This window comes from Pseudonaja textilis, chromosome 3 (assembly GCF_049901715.1).
Source record: "Pseudonaja textilis isolate UNSWEBS1 chromosome 3, rPseTex1.2, whole genome shotgun sequence".
NCBI lineage: Eukaryota > Metazoa > Chordata > Lepidosauria > Squamata > Elapidae > Pseudonaja > Pseudonaja textilis.
The window spans coordinates 14,688,122-14,712,074 of NC_141992.1; the positions used below are offsets into that span (position 1 = coordinate 14,688,122).

General features: G+C 39.4%; 1 protein-coding gene across 5 annotated transcripts; it reads right to left on the reverse strand.

Moving 5' to 3' along the window:
- Positions 1-850: 850 nt before the first annotated feature.
- Positions 851-23,069, reverse strand: STX16 (syntaxin 16). 5 transcript variants are annotated; one of them, XM_026697439.2, is made up of 8 exons: positions 22,373-23,069; positions 13,957-14,064; positions 12,270-12,410; positions 10,287-10,449; positions 10,093-10,184; positions 9,161-9,304; positions 7,498-7,578; positions 851-6,630 (listed from the first exon to the last, which is right to left on the reverse strand). In XM_026697439.2, the coding sequence occupies exons 1-8, from the start codon at positions 22,451-22,453 to the stop codon at positions 6,526-6,528; spliced, it is 915 nt and encodes a 304-aa protein (XP_026553224.1). In that variant the 5' UTR covers positions 22,454-23,069; the 3' UTR covers positions 851-6,525. The 5 variants fall into 5 exon arrangements, 4 of the variants coding, with proteins under 4 accessions (XP_026553224.1, XP_026553222.1, XP_087785082.1 ...); XM_026697437.2 differs by having other exon boundaries at positions 22,319-22,983; XM_087928956.1 differs by lacking the exon at positions 22,373-23,069 and adding an exon at positions 18,354-20,821.
- Between the last annotated feature and the right edge of the window lie 884 nt (positions 23,070-23,953).

Sequence of the window (23,953 nt, forward strand, 5' to 3'; positions counted from 1 at the left end):
GGGGCCCAGCTAGATTAAACTGAAGTCTGGTCCCGCTAGAAAATTCACAGGTAGGAGAAGCAGCAGGCAAAGAGGAACGTGCCTCTGCCAAGCTTCACTGGAAGGTATTGAAAGACTCGAGTCGAGCTGGAAGGGATCTTGGAGGTCTTCTAGTCCACCCCCCAGCTCAAGCAGGAGATCCTACACCACGTGGGCCGGAAACAGCAGCCCTGTGACCCCCCCACCCACCCTCGTTGCACTGCCCACGAAAAAACTGTTCCAAAGTTGAATCCAGATTGAAATCTAGTTTTCACAGGGAGTAGGACAAAACTGAATTGATGGAGCCTTTCAAATTTCCTCACAGGGGGAGCAATCAACCAATGGAAACAGAAGTTGCCTTCAGAAGTTGTGGGAGCTTCATCACTCGAAGCTTTCAAGAAGAGACTGGACTGACATCTGTCAGAAATGATGTAGGGTCTTCTGCTTGGGGACTGGGGTTGGACTAGATGACCTTCAAGGTCTCTTCCAATTCTGTTAATCTGTTAAAATAAGGAAAGGGGAGCAATGAGCCCAGTAGTAGACCCAGAGTTGGAAGGGACCTTGGAGGTCTTTTAGTCCAACCTCCGGCCATTTTAGACAAATGGTTGTCCAGTCTCTTCCAGTGTTGGAGCGCCCACAACTTCTGGAGGCAAGTTGTTCCACTGGATTTTTATGTTAAACAAATTAATAGAAGACCCCCTTGGATTATTGTTAAACAAATTAATAGGTGAAAATACTAGATTTTAATGGGCCGGTGGTGCTTGCCGAAGACCAAGTGGTCCTCCTGTGACGAGTTTTAAAGGGGAAGAAAGGAGAAGAAATCAGCTTCTAGTTAGAGTTGAATAGTTTATTTATACATTACAAATTGTCCACAGAAATGGATGAAAATAGACTGTACATTGTTGGGTAAAAACAGATCCCTTCCGTTACATACACCATAAATACATTTGATTTAAAAGCAAATCCATCATTGCTTGAAACCACCATTGGTCCTACTGGAGTCCCTACGCGATGTATCCAGTTAATGACTTCTCATTTAAGGATGATTCTCCTTTATTGGGTGTATCAGGAGCCTTCACTCTGGGCCCAACCAAGGTGTGGAGTTTTGCTGAAAGGCTGTTTGGCAGCAATACCACAAAGCGACGGGGCTGAACCTCTATGACAGGCTGTGGAGATTTCCTTTGTAGCTTTAAATCCTGTTTAATCCCAAATGCATCCAACCCTGAAGCAGGCTGAAGGGAAGACCTTCCGGAACACACCACAAGCCACATTCAACAGTGAACGGTCACACGAAAGTCAGAGTTACTGTACATCTCTTTTTCACCCGATTAATAGACTCGGTTCAAATCAGGCTGTAACCACTGGTTCTTTGGGTAAAAGGGTGCTACTACTTCTCAGCTTTGGTTTTCCAGTTTTGCAAAGAGGGCAGGGTTGTAGGGAGCCAATTTATTTAGGAAATAAAAAGGCTTACCAAGAATAATATTAGCCTGAGAAATAAAGCATCCAGCAATTTTTCTGGAGATCGAGTCTGCTAGAGGAGTTGCTGGTTGGGGGGAGTTGGTACAGAGAAAACATCCCAGTAAATTTTATGCAACAAATCTACCCAAACAGAGAAGCACCAAATAAGGCAGACAAGAATGATCAAATCTCAGGCCACTCTTTTATAAATTGCTAACTTATCTCTTGCTTGACCCTTTTTCAGTCCAGTTAAACTACAAGTCAAGTTTAGTTTTTCACCAATGGATCAGACAAATCTTCAACGTAGAAACGCCCCCGCCACCATTAAACTATTGCATTTTAAATAAATAATTTTAAATAAACTTAAAAAAAATTCTTCCCAAAGTACTGTGATGCTACATGAAACCAATGACCACAAGGAATCTCCAAACTGCAAAACCCACCCCTTGGAATGTACATATCTTACACTGATTTGTTCTCATGATTTAAATTTTTTTAAAAAAAGACTAGAGAATCTGTGGATTGGGGAGAATTCCAAAAATATATTGCAGTAGACAGATATACAAATGAACCTTCAAAACAGTATCCACAAATAACCTTAGTGGCAGTAACGTGGCAAATTATATTAACCAACATACGGTTGGGGTGGTGGTGGCATGAAAATAACTTTTTCTCTTGCAAAAGACATCTTTTTTCCTGTAAGGAGAATAGCAGTGATTTTTTTTAGCAGCAAAATACCTTTTTCTTCCAAACATCCAGCTTGTTCTATCCACCATCCTCTTTAGAGAACACATTTCTCTCTTGGCTCAATGCTTTTCCATGATTACCTGTTTCCTGGTCCTCTTCTGGGGGGAAGAGGGAGGAGAAGGAAGTAAAATCTGTTTCTGTATCCAATTGATCCAGTCTTAATAAAACCCACAGTGATACACAGATTGCAATATTTATACATGTGTGCATATTTTCAGAGCTAAGTCAGGGGGGTCTCCAAGGTGTAGGCCACACTAGGAAGTCTAGAAATCATCCAGAGAAAAGGCAACGATAAACCATTTTCATATACTTTTGAAGAGATGTGACAGCAGAGCATCCACAGAGTAGTCAAGGATTAAAGGTTGACTTTAAGGACACACACACATTGACATGCACCAATTTAGACAAGTGGTGGTCAACTGGTGGGCCTACTGGTGATCTGTGAGAAAATTTTGGTGGTCCGCAGAGAAATGTCACGCCCAGAGCACCCCCAAAGAAATTAATCCAAGCTGTGCAGGAACACAAGTCTGCCCTGCCCACATGGCCCATGGGAACCCTCTCCGCCCACTCACTCCTTACCTCACAAACTTGCCTGCTAAGTTGCTATTTTTCCTTTTTTTCCCCCCCCTCAACCATCAGCTGTTCTGCTGTGCTGGGAGATTTAGATTAGCTAGAAAGTAGGAAATCGTTGGATTTCTTGCTTTCTAGCTAATCTTTACATCTTCGGCTCTGCTTTTAAACAGAGCCGAACCTCCCTTAGGACTGAAGGTTCTATTATTCAGTGCACTCAGAGAGCTGATGGCAGAAACAGAGATCTCTAAGTGAATCTGTGATTCTGTGAGCAACTCAATCTGCCTGCCTGCTTTGCCTGCTTTGGGTAAAAATTACTTTTTTTTAATAAAAAATTCTGTATTAACATACATGGTGTGTTGTGAGTTTATTTTGTGAGTTTGCTTGCAAGCAAATTTTTTGTGACTGACTCAGGTAGCCGATGGCATAAAGATAGATCTCTGAATCTGTGATTCTGTGAGCAACTCAATCTATCTGCCTGCTTTGCCTGATTTTGGGTAAAAGTTGCTCTTTTTTTATAAAAACTTCAATATTTACATAAATATTTATAATATTTACATACAAGCCATGCCCAGTCAGTCACATGACCAAGTCACACCCAAAAATTAGGCCACGCCCAAAAACCGGTTAAGAAATTTGAATCCCACCCCTGCCTCTGTGTGTTTGTGTGCGTGTGTGCGTGTGTATGAGATAGAGAGAGGGAAAGAAAGAGAGAGGTTAGATCAGATCTCTCTCTCTCTCTCTCCCCCTCCCTCCCTCCCACCAATGCCAGCAAGCCACCGTCAGTCAAAATTAATATTAGTGGTCCCTGGCATTTAAAATTATGAGTTTGGTGGTCCCTGAGGTCCAAAAGTTTGGCAACCCGATTTAGACTGCAGCCAAGATGGCCTTTTCCAAATCATGCCACTGGTTTTAAGTCCGTGTTTATAAATATTTTTTCTTGTTATGAAACCTAATAAAGTTGATTAAAGATGTTAATGATATATAATTAGTAATAATATTCTGCATAAATGGCAGAAGGAGGTTAAGCATGGCCTGCTGAAATTTGTTATCTTGAGCAAATCATGGAGAAATGTAAATCAACTGATGCTCAGCTTTTCCTTGTTTTGAAAGGAAAGAAGTCCAGTGTGTAATTGGTATTCTACTTTAGGTAACAAAATAATACTTTCAGTAAATATAAGTGGCCCTTGTTATCCAGCTGGAAAATACAGACCAGACTCTGGCAACTATCATTCGTGGCACATTTTTCTCTATTTTATGCATGCATAAAGAGCAAATGGATTTTTGCACGTGCATAAAGTACAGTATGTTTATTTTCTATATTTCTCATGCTATCTGGTATTTTGTTATTCACTGCTATTTTGCTGGGCCAAATAGAACTTGTTCAAGTCACAAATCTACCTGTACAACTGATACTGTAGTTGCTGCAAAGGATAACATAAAGAGATTGAATTCCATTCTTCCAGGAAGCAATGGACCACTGTATCGGAAGGCATAAATCAGCCTTCTGCAGAAGTTCTGTAAACAGGAGATAGCAATAGCAATAGACTTATACAGTATATACCACTTTACAGTCCTTTACAGCCCTAAGAGGTTTTACAGAGTCCTATTGCCCCCAACAATTTGGGTCTATGATGGCGTACCTATGGCATGTGTGCCCCATGTAGCACCCAGAGCCATTTGTGTGGGCACGTGAGCCCACTGCGCATGCACACCTCCCAGATGATTTTCAGCCTGTTTGAGGCCTTTTTCATCCTCCCGGGGACTCGAGGGAAACATCTGCAGCCTTTGGAGGTTGAAAAACACGCCTTCCAGAAATTCCAGAGGTGCCAAAACGGGCCCGTTTTTCGGCCTCCAAAGGCTGCAGAGGCTTCCCTCAAACCTCCGGAGAGCACAAAAAGGCCTCAAACGGTCTGAAAATCAGCTGGGAGGCGCACGCATACTCAGTGCAGGTAAGGGGTGTGTGTGCATGCATGTGCAAGAAGGGCAGGGCACACTGCATTGTGGGTGCTGATGCGCGCACGCTTTCGGCACACTACAACAAAAAGATTCACCATCACTGATTTGGGTCATTTTACCCACCTTGGAAGGATGGAAGGCTGAGTCAACATTGAGCCTGGTGGGATTTGAATTGCCAAATTGCAGTCAGCCCGCAGTCAGCAGAAGTAGCCTGCAATACTACACTCTAATCACTGCGCCACTGAGGTAAGTCAAAATAGCTGAGCAGAGTTCACCAAGAGCACTTCTTCACCTTCTCACTGACAGAATCACAGCAGCAGCTAAACACAATTCTCTTGTGAAAATCCTCTTTATGTCAAAGGGGTTTCAACTACAGATTTGGATTTTTCCTTTATCTAGCAAGCAGAATCTTCCAGAGACCCAAAGTAGGACTATGATTTCTGTTTCCCTGTCATCAGATACAAGAAATCTGAATGATGCAAAGAGCTGGATGAAAGGAAGAAAACAAGGTGTAACAAGTATACAGGCAGCATTGCAATTATTCCACGATCAAATGAATAAGAATCTAAGGCAGTTAAAAAAAAAAGTTGGCCATTGGTGTTGCTAAATCACAGCAAAAAGAGATGCAAAGTACAACTTTTAAATTCTTCAATAGAGGATGCTTTAACAAAAATGACTGAACACCCAAATAGTGCAGCAATTTTAAGTTGCACTTAAAAGGACGAGATTTTTTTTTAATCACGAAAACTTTCTTTTTAAACAGAGCCACCTACAATGAAACAAGAAATACTGAAGCAAAGCAACATTTGCTCTGAACAGGATTCCAAATTCTCCTGAGATCTCACAGCTGAGAACAAAAGTGATTTTATTTAAATGTAGGTTCCTGATACTGCCATTAGAGTTCAATTTAAACTCTGTGTGAATTGTACCATGCCTTTTTCCGTTTGCGCTGTGAAAATAATAAGATGAAATATGTTAACTGCTGCTGTATATTAACAGATTCAGTTTGGGAAGGAAGATTCAGAAAGATCAGAGAAACACCTTTCAGCTCAATAGCGTGAAGGGGTGGAAAAAATCAAAACACATTCCTGATTATTTAAAACTTAAAAATAATCTTAAAACAATAATACTCTCTGTGGTTAGAGTATTACTGATAATGCCAACAGCCACTTTTGAGATAAAAGAATGAAATTAGAAATCGTTTTTTTACTTCTGTGAACCCATACTAATATTAACTTTGGAGGGGAAGATGGTAAAGAGGAAATATCTTACCTTTAAGGCATTTTTTTTTAAAAATCTCCAACTTAATAATCTTGCGAATGATGTCCACAATCACAATTTGGACAGTTTACCCTAAAATTAACCGTAGGCTAAGCCATAACAGAAAGCACATTATTATTCCTGTTTAATAAAAGCATTTTCTGAAATGTTTAAATCATTTTTAAAAATGCATTCTAGCATTTCAATGGCCTGGGTAATGCCTGATTTGGTAGCTTTTCTCAGAAATTCTGACGTTTCTGCACATTTCTGATTTTTTTTACAAATCACTGCCTTCCATATTCACTGAACATGTAAAACAGAGGTTTTCTGTATGAACATTGCACAGACTTTGCACCATTAGATCCCATACATTCATCCAACAGGCAGCTTTCAAGAGCAGAGAGGCTCAACCATTCCTGTCAGGAACAAAACGGGAGAAACACAACACACAAAAATTTGTGGCTACCTCTCAGACAAACACAGAGAGAAAGGAAAGCATCACTGGCACATCGCCTAGCGAAATTTTACAGCAATAAGGACAATGATAAGGATAATAACTATGACAAACAAAATTAAAATGATGAGCATCTTCCGATTCTTCTTTTGATAATGCTCGGCCTGCAGATACAGAAAAGAGGACTTTAACACAGATTCTTTCCTGTAGAGATGATGACAATGTGCACAAAAATGTTCTTTAAGTTTGGAAAAGACAGAAATAAATAATGGGCTCAGACTGATTGGTATGACCTACCTCAAAGTCTTTAAAAAGCCTGATAGCATTTTCTCTTCACTCCTCTTATATCCCATGGAGTAAGGACAGAACCAGTTTGAGTTTATTTCTAATAGTTCCTTTGTTTTATGAACTTTTTTTTGTTCTTGTTGTTTTCTGGACTTTGTTTTGTCGACAGACAATAAATTTGCACTTATTTTTCTTTATGTAAACTGTCATAGGAAGTTTGGTCCTATGACAAAATTATTATTAGATTATAAATACATCAGTGGTGTTTCCCTTTCTGGCACAAGTATATGTAGTGTAAGTCTTAATAACTGATTTATATCCCACAAATAAGATAAGGAATTATCTTAATACTCATAGAACTCAACTCTATGAACTCAAAGGTGAACTCAACCTTTACACCTAGACTATTTTACAGTTCTGTGGGTAAAAAGAAATGGGTACAATACTCATCTGCCAACTGCAAAGAGATTTGGGGGAGAACTGCACAGAGGAATAATCAGGAAATACGTAATCACATTCATGTGCAATCATTAAATGCTAGATATTGAGATATCTAGGATAGGAGCCATTTGTCTCATTTCCTTAATTTGAGCTAACTCCCATTATTGTCCTTTTAACTTCTAAAACAATAGCTATGGAAAAGAAAATGTTATGCCTCACATTTCTGGAATGGTAATAACAAGATCCAGAACAGTATGAAATGGTGGCATTCAGAATAAGACATCGGAAACACATTATCTGCTTACTTTATGCAGTTGTTTCAATCCTTCTTCTGTTTTTATGCATGATTGTTCAACATTGTAGTCAATCCTATCAAGTACGGTACCCTGAAGAAAAAAATATGCATCAGTTCTGTAGACTGGAATGCTGGTCTGTGATCATAATAAAGATTGATTGAAATGCAATATGTATTAAGATAGGCTTAAATTATAGAACGTTTTCTATTAATATAAATTAAAGGTTGGCTACTGAATGCTGGAAAACCAGCATATGATGGTAAACCAGCACATGAAAATAAAGCATGTTCAAAAATAAGTGAAGCTTCCCTCTACACCTCTAATAATGTGTGTGTGTGTGCCCGTGCAGGTATATATAAACACACACATACACACACATTCTTCAATATAGAAATATTTAATATTCTATATTTCAATATCGAAATAAATTGAAGAACCAAACACATATAATTCATCCTTTTCTTGCTTCTTGTATGTACACATACAATTGTGACTAACAATCACAATTAAGCCCAACATTTCTGTTGCTAAGTGAGACAGTTAAGTGAGTTTTGCGCACAACCTTTCTGATGATCCAAATGAGACCCTCCTACTTTAGGATGTCCATCCATCCATCCATCTATCCATCCATCTAACTGATCACCCATCTGATCACCAGGTAACTCTGGGTGATTGTCAATATTAAATGGATAACACTTTACAAAATCCAAATAATATAAAAAGGTAAATACCCAACCCTAACTAAAAGATGGGGAGAGACAGAATAGGACCAGCGGGGTGTGCGTGTTGGGGAGGTGGGATGTGTTATTAGTCTGTCAAACTACCCCCCCATGCGAAGCCCCCGCCCCCAGCCTCATTGGAGCCCCAAGCCACTGGGCACAGCCTGGTCTTTAAGCTCTTGCGGAAGGTCAGGAGAGTTGGAGCCAACCTCAGTCCAGGTGGCAAGATGTTCCGAGGGAAGGTGCAATGGCAGAGAAGGCTTTTCTCCTGGACACCCGCCAGCCAGAATATCGTGGGTGATGGGGCCTGCAGGATCCGCTGACACAGATGGGGCAGGCCAATCCCAGTGGGATGAGATGGTCCTGCAAGTAGCCTGGACCCATGTCATGAAGCGCTTTCAAGGTGATTACCAACCTGGAAGCAAACCAGCAGCCAGTGCAGTTTACGGAGTAGTGGTGTTACATGGGCCACTCCCAAAACTGCCCACACTGCTGCACTCTGCACTTATTATAGCCTCTGAATGCATAGGACTCCATCAGCATGCTTTCTAAGTGTATTCACAGAGTTGGTACAAAATTAGAGACAAGATACCTAGCAAAACTCAGGATTTCTGACAATGTTTGAAAGTAGTTGGCAACTCCAAAACATGCACAGAAATGTTTTAATCCTGACAGTAGTAATCATTCCTAATTAAGGCAAACACAAACAGAAATACAAAATAAAATGATTAATTTTAATTAGGTTTGGACAAGTTTCAGAATTACCCTCAGCTGATAAGTCAAAGTAAAATGATTAGATCTAACAGACCATTGTTTCAGTGATGCTACTTCAATGTGTTTTTTTATTATGTTCCCATCCTGCTTTTCTTCAGGTGAACTCCAGGAAGACATATAATGTTCTAACCCAAGATCTTATAAGATGCAAACAGCATTGATATCAAGGAACCACTTACCTGTTCAACTATCATTGCTCCTAAATCCCTGAAAATTTCATTAAGATCAGTAATGGACTGTACAATTTGTCGAATTTCTCGTTCCCGCTCTTCCACCAACATAGTGTTTTGTTCCACTAATACTAACTGGTCATCTGTAAAACCCTTATTGAAATAAAAACAAAAATGTCAGACTGTAAATAGCTAAATATTGCAACATTCAAAATGCATTAAAAAAACCCAAAAGTTTTTCTGAAACTGAACTGGATACGCATAGCTTCCCATACAAATATACAATGTAATATTCCTCCTTTATTTTTTAAAACATTGTTCTCCCCCCACTCTCTGCAATCTCTTTAATCTTTGTCTTAAAAGTTCTCTTTTAAAAAAGATAAGCACTATAATTGTGGCATAATTCTGAGCCCAGCTGCACCCTTTGAGAGTTCCAATGAATCAGTTTATAACCAAGTGTCCAAAAATCCAGCAGCAACCCAATTTTTCCTAGCAAGTGTGAGGATGATTTTTGGCAGATATCCTAGAGACCTTTTTTTTTTTTAACAGCAGGTAGTCAGCCTTAAGCCAGAGGATAATATGGGACTCTCAGCTTAATTCTAAAGCCCTCCTGCAAGAGTGATTTATCATTTCCCTTGCAGCCTGCTGGGTAATCAGAAATAGAGAAAAATGTCAGAAAGGGAAAGGGAGAGGGAGGGAGAAGGAGAGGGAGAAGGGGGTGGTGTTAGCACTCTTGATTCTTTGGCATGCCAGCTAATAGCATGTAGTTTTTAAAAGTTCATCTCTTCTGAGAAATCTGTACCTTAATACAAGAGAGACTCACTAAACTTTAACTGATGCATGCAATCATTGCTTTCAAATTCTTCATAGCAGGCAAATGAACACCAGACCCTTTGTACTTTTTCACAAAAAAATAACCCAGTTGACAATTTGGTGCCTACCCTGTCATAGAGTGTCATATCCTCCCCATCATCCATAAGAGAGACCGAGGTATCAAAGAAATGTTTGGATCTTTCTTCTCGATTTTTCATGCCTACAGGAACAAGAAGATTATTGACTAAGAAGTCACTAAGAATTCTCAGCCACAGAGGGAAGAGGCCCTGTTATAAAAGGAGGCAAATGGTCCATGGCTTACGTTTGAGATAGTCAGACTGCCCGTGTCTAAAGCTGCTGGAGAGGTCCTGCAGACACTGAGCTAAGGAACACACAACGTTCTTCAGAAGACGGCACTCTTGGTCCGTACAGCTTCGAGACTTGCTGTGCAAACCCTGGACTGCTCTCTGACACCTGTGAAATAGCTGCAGAAGAGAGGGAGAGTGAAGACAAATCATTTTTATAGTGAAACAGGAACAAGCAGTGCTCGTGCAATTAACAACAACAAAGAATGCCTAAGAAACTATTTCTTTAAACTAAGCTTATCTTCTAGAGCTGTAGCATTCAACTATGTCTTAAAGGCTTATTTAATTGAATTGCACAGTAATTTTTTTGTGCTGAGTATCTGGTGATTTTCACTGTGTGGAGAATAACTGAAGCCAAGAGAAGAGAATATATGCATCTCAGAGTTGAGAATATGCATATAGTTTATCACAATAACTGAAGCTATTGTGATATCTCCTTGATAAAAAGCAAAAGCAGCTGTGTTGACCTTTATGAAAAAACAGAACAAAATCCAGACTGAGGTATACAGTAATAAGGAGCCTACGTACAGTTAGTCAGGCTCTCTTGAAAGTTTCAAAATAGTGCAGGAAGCAGATTCCATTCAACCACCTTGTCCTCAAAGGGAAGGATGGAGACTGGATGAAGATTGTCCAGAATCACTGAGTCCACCAATGGTCTCTTGAAGGACTGGTATACCATTACCTCTTTCAAAACCCAGGAAACAACTTCAAAGATCAATTCACAGGAAGATTTGACCAATCAGGATGGACCTGGATCTAGCAAACAGATATCCGGGTTCACAATCTGGAGAACTATGTCCACTTCCTCATGAGTCATAATCTCAAACTTGCCCCAGATAACTGCAAGACTCCACTTCCGGCATCTCAACAGGGCCTGCCCACTGGATTTCAACTGGGAGGAGATCACAGTGACTTTATTTGCCAGCAAGATACCGTAGCAAAAATAATCCTTATATAAGGGTTCAATAGAAGTTCTTAGGTCTTATTCCTCCCCAGTAGAACATGAGCCATCTTGAGCCAGTGGGTTCAAGATGGCTCATATTCAAGATGGCTCACCCCAGCAAGCCAAAAAGCAATCAGAAAGTGATTTGACCAGGGCAATGGATGGATGGTAATGTCCTCTAAAACCAAATCGTGCCACATTTGCTCCAAGTAAAAACAACAACTCAGATGCAATGTGCAATCTCCAATTTGTGCTGGACTGTCAATGACCTGGGGCAAGTCCATGGTTGCTCTGGAGCTACCAAGCTTCATGGCTTGAGAAATTCCAGACTCCTTGTCACATAGTGGGAAACTGAAATCCCCAAGGACAAGTAACCATGGGATCTGCAATACCGGCCCAGCAAAAGAATCCATAAGATTAGGTAGATTTAGTGTCAGAGGGTTTCTAACCAAATTCTATTATCTTTGCTGGCAGAGCGCATTTGATTTTTTTTCAAGAAAAGTGGGAAATCCCAAGTCTTATAAACCAGGCAACCCAAAAATTTCTTCTTCAAAGTGTTAGATTGCTGCGAAATGTTGTTAAACTGAAATAAATCTTTATTTGCATCAGTGGCATTTAAATTATATGTAGTTGCAACAGCTGAACAATTAAATCTATAGCACAGAATCTTAAGTACTGTTTTATTCAAATTGGGTTTCCATTGTTTAAAATAGTAATAACATTTTCCCATTACCATCAATCTACACAAATGTGTTTTGGTTGGAATTCTTGACTGTGAATGTTTAAAATCTTTGCATTTTTCTTCTTAAAATTACATATGTATTCATATATCAGTACAATATTGAATTTTTTATTTTTTTTGTTTAAAATGTAAAACAAAATTGACTTCTGGCTGCTGGATTTTTCCCTTTATCCAAGAGGGCATAAGGGCAATTTACTCACATATCTGCATTTGGTAAAACCCAATTCTATTTGGAAAAGAGAACCACAGTGGCACCTGTGTAATTTCTTGAGTGGTTATTTCTATTGCATGCTCTTCCTCGCTGCTATCATCCAAAGTCGGTCTGTTTAAATGCTTGTCATGCAAACTGGCTAGTTCTTTCATCTTCTGTTTTATCCTGGATATCTCATATTGAATCTTAAAATGAAATTTAAAAAAAAATAAGGGCAAAATTAGAAACAAAGAAATTTAAGAGAAGAAAACATTCCAGACAATAGTAAAATTTAAAAAAAAGTTGATTATATTTCAAACGATCACATTGGCTTTTTATTAAAAAATGCTATTCAATTTCAGCTATATACACAGAAGTGGAATCCTTTTACCCTTTTCAGACTTAGGGTTGGATCCATGGGGGTTGGGAGGTGGGGGGGGAAGTCAGCATATTTTGGGTTCAGATCACTTCCGAAATGGTTGATCTCTCACTGTCTTGACCAAGAAACTGAATTCAGTCAAAAGTAAACTGATGGAAATACAGGTTGTTCTCGACTTACAACTATTCATTTAGTGACGATCTGAAGTAACAATGGCACTGAAAAAAGTTACTTATGACTGTTTTACACACTTATGATTATTGCAACATTCCCACGGTCACATGACTAAAATTCGGACGCTTGGCAACTGGCATTTATTTATGATGGCTATATTGTCCCAGGAGCATGTAATCACCTTTGGCGACCATCTTACACAAGCAAAGTCAATGAGGAAACCAGATTCATTTAATAACCATGTTATTAACTTAACAACCGCAGGGGATTCACTTAACAACTCAACAAGAAAGGTCGTATAATGGGGAAAAATGTACTTAACAACTGTCTTGCTTAGCAATGGAAATTTTGGGCTCTGTTGTGGTCATGAGTCAAGCATTACCTGTAATTTCACTTATTCCTTTTTAAGTGCAATTTCAACAAGATATAATCCAACTATTGCCTTAGGAATCTTATTGTCTTCAACCCTATGCATTTCCTCTTCCAGTTAATGCTAGCAACTTGAACTTTTGTAAATCAAAAGGATCCCCCTATCAAAACCCTCCTCCTTTGTCAGAGTATATTCAAGAACTGGAATACAGCTCAGTAACAAGGTCAGCCAATGAGAGCTGAATTGAGGGCTGAAACTAAAAAAGAGAATCTGGGTGTGATTTATCTCTGTTCCATACTCAGCTCTAAAGTGAAAGAGAAACTAACTTGCTTGCTGAAAACTAGAGCTCTGCTCTGAACCTGTAACATATCTGCTTCTGTTTGCGTTTGCTCCATGTTGGAGAAATCTACAACTGGTATTGCAAAATTTACTTTACATCTTTATAAAGAAGTTAAATGAAGCCTCAGTCATCTGTGTTTATTTTTCTGGCACTGAATTTATGCTGCAATACTCTGAACTTCCTTTATAAATGGGAGAATAAAATACCATATATTTCTATACTATGCTCCCCCATTCTTCTCTGTCTTAAAACCTGAATTACTGTAATATATTGTAAAGAATTGTACAACTTCAAAATTGTAAAAAGCAAATTCACCTTTGACTATTTCATGGAGTTTTATTTTTAGAACTGTAACTCTAAACATCATTTTTTAAATTTTACATTCTGCTCTGAACATCGGAAGATAAAAATGAAGTGAACAAAATACTGCCAGTTTTTACTACTGCTTTTCCAGAATTATGCATGTGATTACATTCTTTATATACTTACTTCTTCTATACCATCAATCCACTTGGGAGATAACCTCTTAGATACACAGACAGCTGCTTCAGGATCTAAACTGATACCTGATACCAACGCCATGCGATCATCTGCAAGCTGGAGAAAAAATAGAAGAAATGTGTTTAGACTGTTGTGAATCAAAATGACACAGCTTCCATATTCAGAGGAAAATAACTTGAGCATTTAGGACTCAAGCTAATGGTTTTCTGATTCTTTGCAACTCTTGAGATTTCTTGGATGCTAATCAAGATTCTCTGGTCAGAAATATGGTTATTTATTTATTTATACAAGGTTGACTTGTATAAATACAAGGTTGGCTTCCATCCTTCTGAGGTGGGTAAAATGAGGACCCAAATTGTTGGGGGCAATATGCTGATTCTGTAAACAGTTTAGAGGGGGCTGTAAAGTGGTATACAAGTCTAAGTGCTATTGCTATATCCCACCTTTTTTGACAAATAACTCAAGGCAACAGACATATCCAATGCAGCTTCTTCCACCTATTTTCTCCCCCAACAATTCTGTGTGGTTGGTTTGGCTGAGAGCGAGAGTGACTGGCCCAAAGTCACCCAGTTGGCTTTGGTGGCTAAGGAAGGACTAGAATTCAGAGTCTCCCAGTTTCTAGTCTGGTGCTTTAACCAGTAGACCAAACTGACTCTATAACTGTAATGAGGGACAAGTGAAGTCTGACCATTGTTAGATCACTCCATTTTAATTTAGATTTGCAAAGGAGAGCTGAATGTATTTCTTGAGATAGTCATGTAAGACATTATAAGAACCTACAATCTAGGCCAACATACTTGCAAACAAACATGCATCCAGTGTCCTCTCTTCAGAACTCTGCAATTTGCAAGGGTTCTATGGCAGAAAATCACAGACAAGTTGATGTACAAAGTTATCTCAGGTTTAAAACCATTGGCGTAAGGGAAAGGCTGTGGCTCTGTACATAATACCTAAAATATTTGAACTTATGATTCATTCATACCATTTGACAAACAAATTCCCAGGCCAAGCTTCATTTTACACTGATGTTAAATACACTGCATATAAATGCAGAGTTTTACTTAAAACAGAAGCCAAGTTTGAAAAAGTAAATCTAGTTAGGCAAGAAAAGTAGATGCACAAGGAAAAAGAAGGGCTTGAAGAATTTAGGGCAAATGGAAAGAAGGCTCACACTGCAATTTGATTGAAGCAAAATTTAGTTTTGGACCCCTTCAAAAAGTTATAAAGAAAACAAAATAGGTAGTATGAAATTATTTCAGCTTTTGTTATTTTCTATGTTACTTTCCAAACATACATCTGCTTTTTATGCAATTGAAGTGAGGTTAATACCTGATAAATTATTTTGGGCCAAGTTGGTAACTATTAAACAAGTTTATTTTACTATTTTGTTTTCAAAGACCAAGGAACATTTTATGTACCAGCTTAGCTGTCTATCCATTATCAACTTCATCAAAAATGAAGATAGGTATAAATACCTTCATCCTGATTTAAACCAAGATTGAGTTTGAAGCAAATTCTACATTTGATATAACATGCTTAACCTTTGGAATAATGGGGTTTTAAAAAGCACAAATCTAGTAGACTGGGTTTACACATTGGACTTAGCCAAAATGTGGTTTGGCAAAGCATGTCGAAAGAATCCAGCCACTATATTTAGCAAACTGTATGTTTCAGCAAGTTGGGCAAAACCATCCTAATATAATTTATTTAACAAGTCATGGTTTAATAAGTAACAACTTAGCTGGATGTGCACAGTAAGCCACACAGAGTGAATGAAACCAAAGCCCAAAGAGCATAGTGGGGAAAAAAAAAGACTAGAGGGAGCTGATTTGGGGCATCCGTTCCAAATTAATCTTTAGATCTGAGAATTTAGCTAGCTCTGGGTCCCGGTCTATACTGGCACTACATTCTTCCACTTAACATCCAGGCAACATCTGCTTATTAAGGGCAAGTAGTTGCTGGCTGCCTCTCACAATAGAACCCATGAAAGGGTATTGTTTCTTCAGGAAGCTATATAAAAATCTACAGTTGGCTTTATAATTAAAGGAAGTGGTAGGCTTGATATATTAAAATTATTTATAGCTTACAACCTCTTTTGTTCAGACCTTGTTAGCTCCTGGTTTGAGAAAATGTTGCACTTAAGGAACTTTTAAAACAATCCACCCTGTTAGGCAGGGTGGCTCATCTGCAGTGGCAGCTATGTTTTTAAAAGTGGCCCTCAGGGTCTTCCTAGCGATATATTTAAGCCTAAAAACCTACCTGCAAAGTCAAACTCTATATTTCTTTCATTTCCAAGTGAACATTCCAGTTAAGACATTTGGGTATTGTTAGGCTTTAGTCCTTTCTAGAAAAAGGAAATGGCAATTACGCTGAAGCTAAGCTAATAAAAAGTGTCTCCATATATCCATAGCTTTAAAAGAGAATATAAAAAGGGAAAATGTTTGGGGCAATAGTCAGCTCCAGTTTTTGTTCCTCTAAATATAAATACCTGGGTAAACAGCAAATGTTCACATCCGCCTGTGCCAATTGCATTTTACATAGTTGGGACAGGAGTGCAAGGAAGCAGAAAATTAACTGAGCTACTTCTGCCCTGGGGAAGAATTGTCTGGACTCTTAAATATGGGTTGCAGGGTCCAGCTAGGTTGTGTTGGTTTCCTGGTACAGCCACAGGGAGCAGTCACAGGTGTTGCGTAGAGCCTAGCCCAGAGGGCAGGTATTATTCCCAGCCCTTGCTCCCACTTCAAAAGCCACAAATAATAATAATAATAGTTATAGTTATAGTTGTTGTTGTTGTTTATTATTATTATTATTACTGTTAAGATTTCTATTAAGGCATCAGAATGGAACTTAGAAGACTTAAATTTATTAACACACCAGGCAATCATCTTCTACTTTCCCCAGTCTAAACATTCTAAGAAATAACTCAGTGCTTCACACAACTCTCATGAGGAGAAAAACAAAGTCACATTATCTCCTGAGTAGAAGGCAAATAAGCACATAACTGAACTAACAGATATACTGCATTAATAGCAAGCATGCTAGTTAAGCAATGCACATTTGTTAGAGTATAGGCATTTAGGATTACCACTGTAAAATTTGGGAAATCCTTAGAAAATCAGAATGAACCAGTCTGAACTTTCTTCTACTAGACATTTTAATTTGTGACCACTATATACAGTATGTTTAGCAAGCATAAAAGTCAGGTTCGCTACAAAAAGTCTACTCTTTGGCATTAATCACTGATCAAAAAGCTACAAAAAGTCCACTTTATGGCATTAATTGTGGCATTCGCTACAAAAAGCCCACTCTATGGCATTAATCACTCTGAACTATAGTATTTCAGAGGAGGTAGTTGTGATAAAATACAGTGGTTATCCAACCTTTTAGATTGACTGGGCCACATTGAGTGAAGGGGAATTGTCTGGGCTGCATATATAATACATGGAACAACTTGCCTCGAGAAGTTGTGAATGCTACAACACTGGAAGTTTTTAAAGAAGAGATTGGACAGCCATTTGTCTGAAATGGTCTAGGGTTTCCTGCCTGAGCAAGGGGTTGGACTAGAAGACCTCCAAGGTCCCTTCCAACTCTGTTATTCTATATTCGTTATTTTGTATTATATTTCTAGTTGTATTGTTTTATTTAGTTACGTTGTATTGTATTTCTAGTTGTATTGCATTGTTGGATATCATATATCTATTATTAACATCATCATCATCATCTTTTATTCATTAAACATGAAACTCAGTCAACTGAACATTTAAAAATGTATCACAAGTATCATTGATTGGCACTGATGGTTTATATGGGTTGCTGCCAGCATCCTAGGTATCTACTACTACTACTACTACTACTACTACTACTACTACTATTATTATTATTATTATTATTATTATTATTATTATTATTATTATTATTATTATTATTATTATTATTTTTAGTGAGATTCACAGCCTTCGGGGCTGGTTGGTAGCTCAACAGCTCAAGTCTAACTAAGGTCCCAGGAACTGTTCAGATAGTGTCAGAGGACATAAGCTGTTCCAAGTAGGATGGTTTTTATTGTTATTATTATTTTGTGGGGCCCATATTACTAGCTGCCAAGTCTGCATGCGATTTGTGGGCCATGGATTGGATATACCTGGTTTAAACAGTAATATTTTAAATCCTGGCCACTTAAAATATCCATGCATACGACTGTAAGTGAGGAAATGAAGTAAACCAGAGACAAATTCCAGATGACTATTTGCAAAGCCGTCTCCTGGTTTCTCTTTGGAAAAACCCCAGGAGGATAACCCTAAATTAAATGCAGTAGTTGCCTTGCCAGAACAAGGCAACTTTGGATGACATTTTATTTGAAAGAACAGATTAGACAAACAGCACTATACCTCATCCAGCTCCTGAGATGGTTTGTTGATCACATCAGCCCATCCATATAGAGACAGCAAAAATTTTAAGAGAGGGAAACATAAAGAACAGGACAGAACACAGGGTACAGTCAGATGAAGGAATGCAAGTATTTTATTGATCAACATTGGCAGATTATCACAGAAAACAAAACAGTCTTTTAAAGCAGTATCAGTTTTCAAGTGGATTTGGCATTCGGCCTTGGGGAATAGCTGCATATTGTATTTTTTCCTTTCAATATATTTCTAATCATGTTCTTGATCTGTAAAGAAATGCACATTTTAGGAGCTTTACAAAACAAACTTTTTAAAAGTTCATTAAGGAAATAAAAAAAAAACAAGAAAGACTCTCACAAACAGCATAAATTGCTAATGCTTAGTATGATAGTGGGTCCAGAACTTTCTACTTAACCTAGCCATTAAAAGAAATCATTCAATCCAAACTTGTTCACTGATTCCTAGTTTAGAGGATCTGATTCAGTTCTGATCTTAATGCAGTTACATGAAAATAACACAACTATTTACCGAATTGGTAAATCTTGCCAAAGCAACTTTAGGGTGGCTTACAAACATTCAATTAAAATGCATAATAAACACTGAAACAATAAGTAGGGGATCTTAAATTTAAGATTTAAGTTATGTAGCCATGAGATGTCTAAAAAGAATCTACTGGCTTATGTACATATGACGACGTTGTAATGAAATAGGAAAAAAAGTCAAAGTTTACATGCAGATCATTCATTACAGAAAGTCTGTATTTGCAACATTCATTAACTAATCTCTAAATTGGATTAGTTTCAGAATCAGATGTGGCCAAGTGGAAGCCAAAAGAATTCTCACATTCAGCGCTGTTCCTATTTTTAAGAAGGCTTCTCTTCTTAATTCAGAGAATTGCACTAATGGATTTCCCAATTAGGAGGACAGGATGAATTCTTGAGGATACTTTCGATCCTACAATTTTGCTGTCTAGTCGTAACTTCCATCCCTCATTTAGTCTTATGTTTTTTTGCCTGTTTAAACAATTATCCTTTCTAGCTGGTCAAAAAAGGAAATGAGAAATAAGGCATAACTTGTAGGGGTGATGTCACTGGGGGAGGGGGAAACTAGGCCAGTTTAAAAAGTAAAAGGAAAGCACAGGTATAATTGGTTCATGTAGATATGGGAGTCAAACTTGCCGCATCACAATGCCATAATGTGACATTTCATGACATTTTCCCCATTCATGGAGCTGGGGTGGGTGTGGCCTGCACGTGATGCATCTGGCCCACAGGCCGCCAGTTTGACATCCCTGACGTAGACAGAAATGGATGCCTTACTAAGGGCTTCTTATGGAAACTTAATCTGCTCTTCATTAGTGCTGGAACAATGATAGATGGATGTATGAAGCCTGTCAGCTTATATTGCTGTCCATCCTTCTTTCTATTAACAATTTAGTTCATTCCAATAATTTCTGATACTAAGAATGCTGCTCTATTCTGCAGATACCTGTCTGTCTTCCTTTAACACCAATATGCCTGTTTGCTTAAACTCCTTTTGTTTCAGGTCTATAAATGTAATGCATCAGGATTATTCAGCTATTTCTTCTGGCTTCAACTGCCTCCTTTGATCACACCCACAGAGCACAGTCCACATCAAAAGGCAATGTGGCATGCCTTTTACATTAAGCTGATTATTGTTTTATAGTCTTCTTTAACTGATTGATTATACTCTTCTCCAGCATTTCAAAACTGCTGTGAACTCCATAGTGACTTTATACAGCATTTTCAGTCATTTCAACTCTACCCCCTTGAGGAATAATTCTGGAAATAATACAAGACCAAAATAACAACAACTATTCTGAATGCACACTGCAAGAATCAGCCCCTTAAGGAGAGAGGGCTGGATAATGGATCTGCTTAAACCTTGGAAATTTTCATACTGCCAGCTAAAAGACAGCAAAATGAAAAAATGATATATCCTGCCAGTTACCTGCTGGGGAGGAAAGTGAGGGATTATTTTATTAAAATTTCAGTTGTAAACTCAGGGGTGGTCCTCAACAAGTGCCTCAACTTATGACTGTTGTGACTTATGATGGGAATTCTGGGCTCCATTAGCAGATCCATTGCATATAAAGGATGAGGAAGCTAAGTTCTAGTTCCCAGTTTTCCAAAGTGGTCAATATCAACCCTAAAGGCTGATTGAACTATTCAAGGAGCTGATGTCATTCATAGTAAAGGTAAAAAGAGGTAAAGGTTAAAATAGTATTTATTAAATTTTCAAATATAAATGTTTGGGGGTGTCAATAAACAATCTGAAATTTCATGGAGAGGTCAATGAGCTGAAGAATTTGAGAAGCCCTTCTTTAATCTAATTCAAAAACATTTGAAGATAAATTAGATGATTTTCTAAAGTCTGCACCTCAGCTATAAATTAGTTTCATACATCCACTCTCAAGAAAAATGTGATTCTATCAGCATTATATCAATAGAACCATATGAACTATTGCTAACTTTGCACCATCAACTTTCTGTGTTTAATAAAAGGTTTTCAGGTGTTCAAATGAATACTAATATCAAATGAATATTAATACTACTGTGAGCCTGAAACTCCCCATTATGGACTCTTAATAGTTGTGCCCAGGAACATTAGGAGTTTGAAACAGGTATTCCAACTTTAAAAGAAATATCCTGACCTCAACACATTCTATTTTGATACTGAAACAGGCCATTTCATACTGCTAAGAAGCTTGTTCAAGGGCAATCAATTGGTTAAAGAAGGCATGAGAAAGTACAGGGCTATATTAATTTTAACTTCCCCTTTATAATTATAAAAGGCATTTCAAACATAACGAAACACAGCCTAGGTCCACACAAATATTTCCAATCATAGTGACAAGTATTCACTACTTTTATTTTTTAGTGCACCTCCACAGTTATGGCATAAAAATGCTTGTTAAAAAAAACCCTGGGTTTTTCTGAGTGTGTTCAAGAGAAAAGAAAACTGATTATCAGGTGTCCTTGCCAGGTGGGTGGCAAATCAAAAGAAAAAGAAATCAGCCAGGCAAGTCTATTTCAACTCTCTCAGTTTCTGAGCTATACCAATATCTGGCAATAAGCAGTTTCAATTGATAGGATGAATAAGGATTGATCATTTTGCATTATAAAATAATTATACATACACTATTGATTAGAAAATGGGGAAGAAATAAATATTCCCTCATCCAAAAACAAAAAATCCAATCCAACAAAATGAATTAAATATTGGGGGAATTTACTTTCCAGGCCTTAAAGAACACCTTCTATTTCTGGTCCCTTTGTTATTATCCTTAGCTGGTTAAAAACCAAAACTGACCACATCTTTACAGATCATGTTTTTCCACAACAAATGTATAGAATGATCCATCTTTAGAAAAAGCCGTATTAGCTTTATTATGGAATCACAGAGTACAATAAAAACATAAAAAGTTAAACCAGTGCCCTGCTGGACTACATCCCTACATTCAACAGTCTTTGGGGGGGGGGGGCAACCACCTGCCTAAAAAAGCCCACTGGTCTCCCAGTAGATGGCCTTCAATATGTTGGCATAACACAGCCATTGATCCCAGTTAACACCCACTAATCAGTCCAACCTTCTTTGATCAGACTGAACCAGATTGGCAGCCCACATTATGAAAATAAGAGCTTTGCTGGACCAGGCCCATCTAATCCAGCATTCTGTGTCACCCAGAAGCCGACCAGGTGCATTTATAGTTAAGTCCACACGCTACCTAGGGCTGCCTAGCATCAAAGGGGAAAATACACGCGAAATAAACCCGTTTGGACGGTCAACCAGATCTCATAGATGGGAGAAAATCGGAGAGGATTCAGACCGGGGGGGTGGGGAACCCCTAAAGACATGCTCGCTATCTCAAGCGGTTGGCACACAAAACAAGCGTCATGTGGGATACAGTAGGAGGAAGGGAGACTCACCGCAGCAGCCATGCTACGTGAAGTCAGAGGACTGGAGGAGCTGTAACTACTCACTTGCTCGGCCAGCAGCTGCCGGCTTTGGATCGCGTTGTTCCGCAACAACAAGTACGCGTCTGTTAAACGCCGGGTGGCCATGCCTGAAAGTTTCCTAGAGGTCCTTGTAGGACCACCCCCCTCCCCGACCCGCTTCGCTGAGAGACTGCAGGAGCCCCCGCCTCCGCCCCACTACTCAGGCTTAACCCCAAGGGATCCTCCCCCACCCCCACAACCGGGGTAGTTTCCAGGCGGGACCCCGGTTCTTAAAACGGCCCCCGGTGTTGTGGAGCGGCCGTTGCAAAGGGGTTCCCGTGGGGGCTTTCCCTGCAAGGGTTCCCCATGCGGTTCTTCAGCCCTTCCACTGGACTGCTCCTTTCATCCAAGGAAGTGCCTTCTCCTAAGGGGAAACTGCTCCCTTTCCCCAGCCAGACGCCCCCGGGAGTAGCCCGCGGAGCCTCCCCGTGTTAGTCTCCCTGCAAGCAACCTCCCCCACCCCCCACCTCCAAGGCAAGCCCTGGAAGGTTTTCCGCGGGCGGCGATGCAGCTGTTTTCTTCCTCCTCCCCGCCGCTGGCCGGGCACGGAAGAGAAGGGAACCAACCCCGAGTCCCTCCGACTACCCTACTCTTGCTTACTTCCCCCCCACCCACCCCGACTGCAATCACGGGCCCGGCTCGGCTCACTTCCGCCTAGTCCGGCGCTCAAATCCTTCCCCGAAGGAGGCGTGGTTACTAAAAGTTCCGGAGGAGGAGGAGGAGAAGGAGCAGCAGCCGCGGCGGGATAAAGAGGCTCGGTGCTTTGGGGCTGACCCTCTATCGCTGGCTCCCGTTCGGTCCGCCTGCGTGGCCTGAAGGAGGAGGAGAAAGTGGGGAGAGTCCGGTTAAGGAGGGTATTTCTCTCAACCTCAGCAATTTTGAATGGGAGATTTCGGTTAGATTAAGTCACCGGTTCAGAACCGCCTTAATTTGCAAGCCTCACTGAATTCAGGCAACTCATTAGACAAGGCTAAGTAGAATCGATTTTCATTTACGGAAGTAACTGATCAAATCTAAGTAACCACTGATTGAAAGTAATGGCCTGAAAAATTAGGCATCCCATCAGAGGTGGTATTTAGCAGGTTCTAATCAGTTCTGGTAGCGGAAATTTTGAGTAGTTCAGAGAACCAGCAAATATCACCTCTGACTGGCCCTTCCCCCGTCTATTCTCTGCCTCCCGAGTCCCAACTGATCGGCTGGGTCTTCTTTGGTTGTCCTGCACAGGAGAATGGAGCTGGAAAGCAGGTTAGTGGGGTGGGGCGGGAATAGAGATTTTGCAGTATCCTTCCCCTGCCATGCCCACTAAGCCACACCACGCCCATTAAGCCACGCCCACAGAACCGGTAGTAAAAATTTTTGAATCTTACCACTGTAATCCCATGTATAAAATTAATTGATCCTTCTCCCTGTAAATATTAATCGTGCATTCTGCCCATCCTCCTAGCAGAAATTTCAGGAAAGAAATCGGGGTAACTGGGGGTCTTTAAGAAGAAATACGAAGCTTCCACAAATATTTTCTACCAGTATAACAGGCTATGATGTAGCTACGTTTGCTCTGAAAAATTA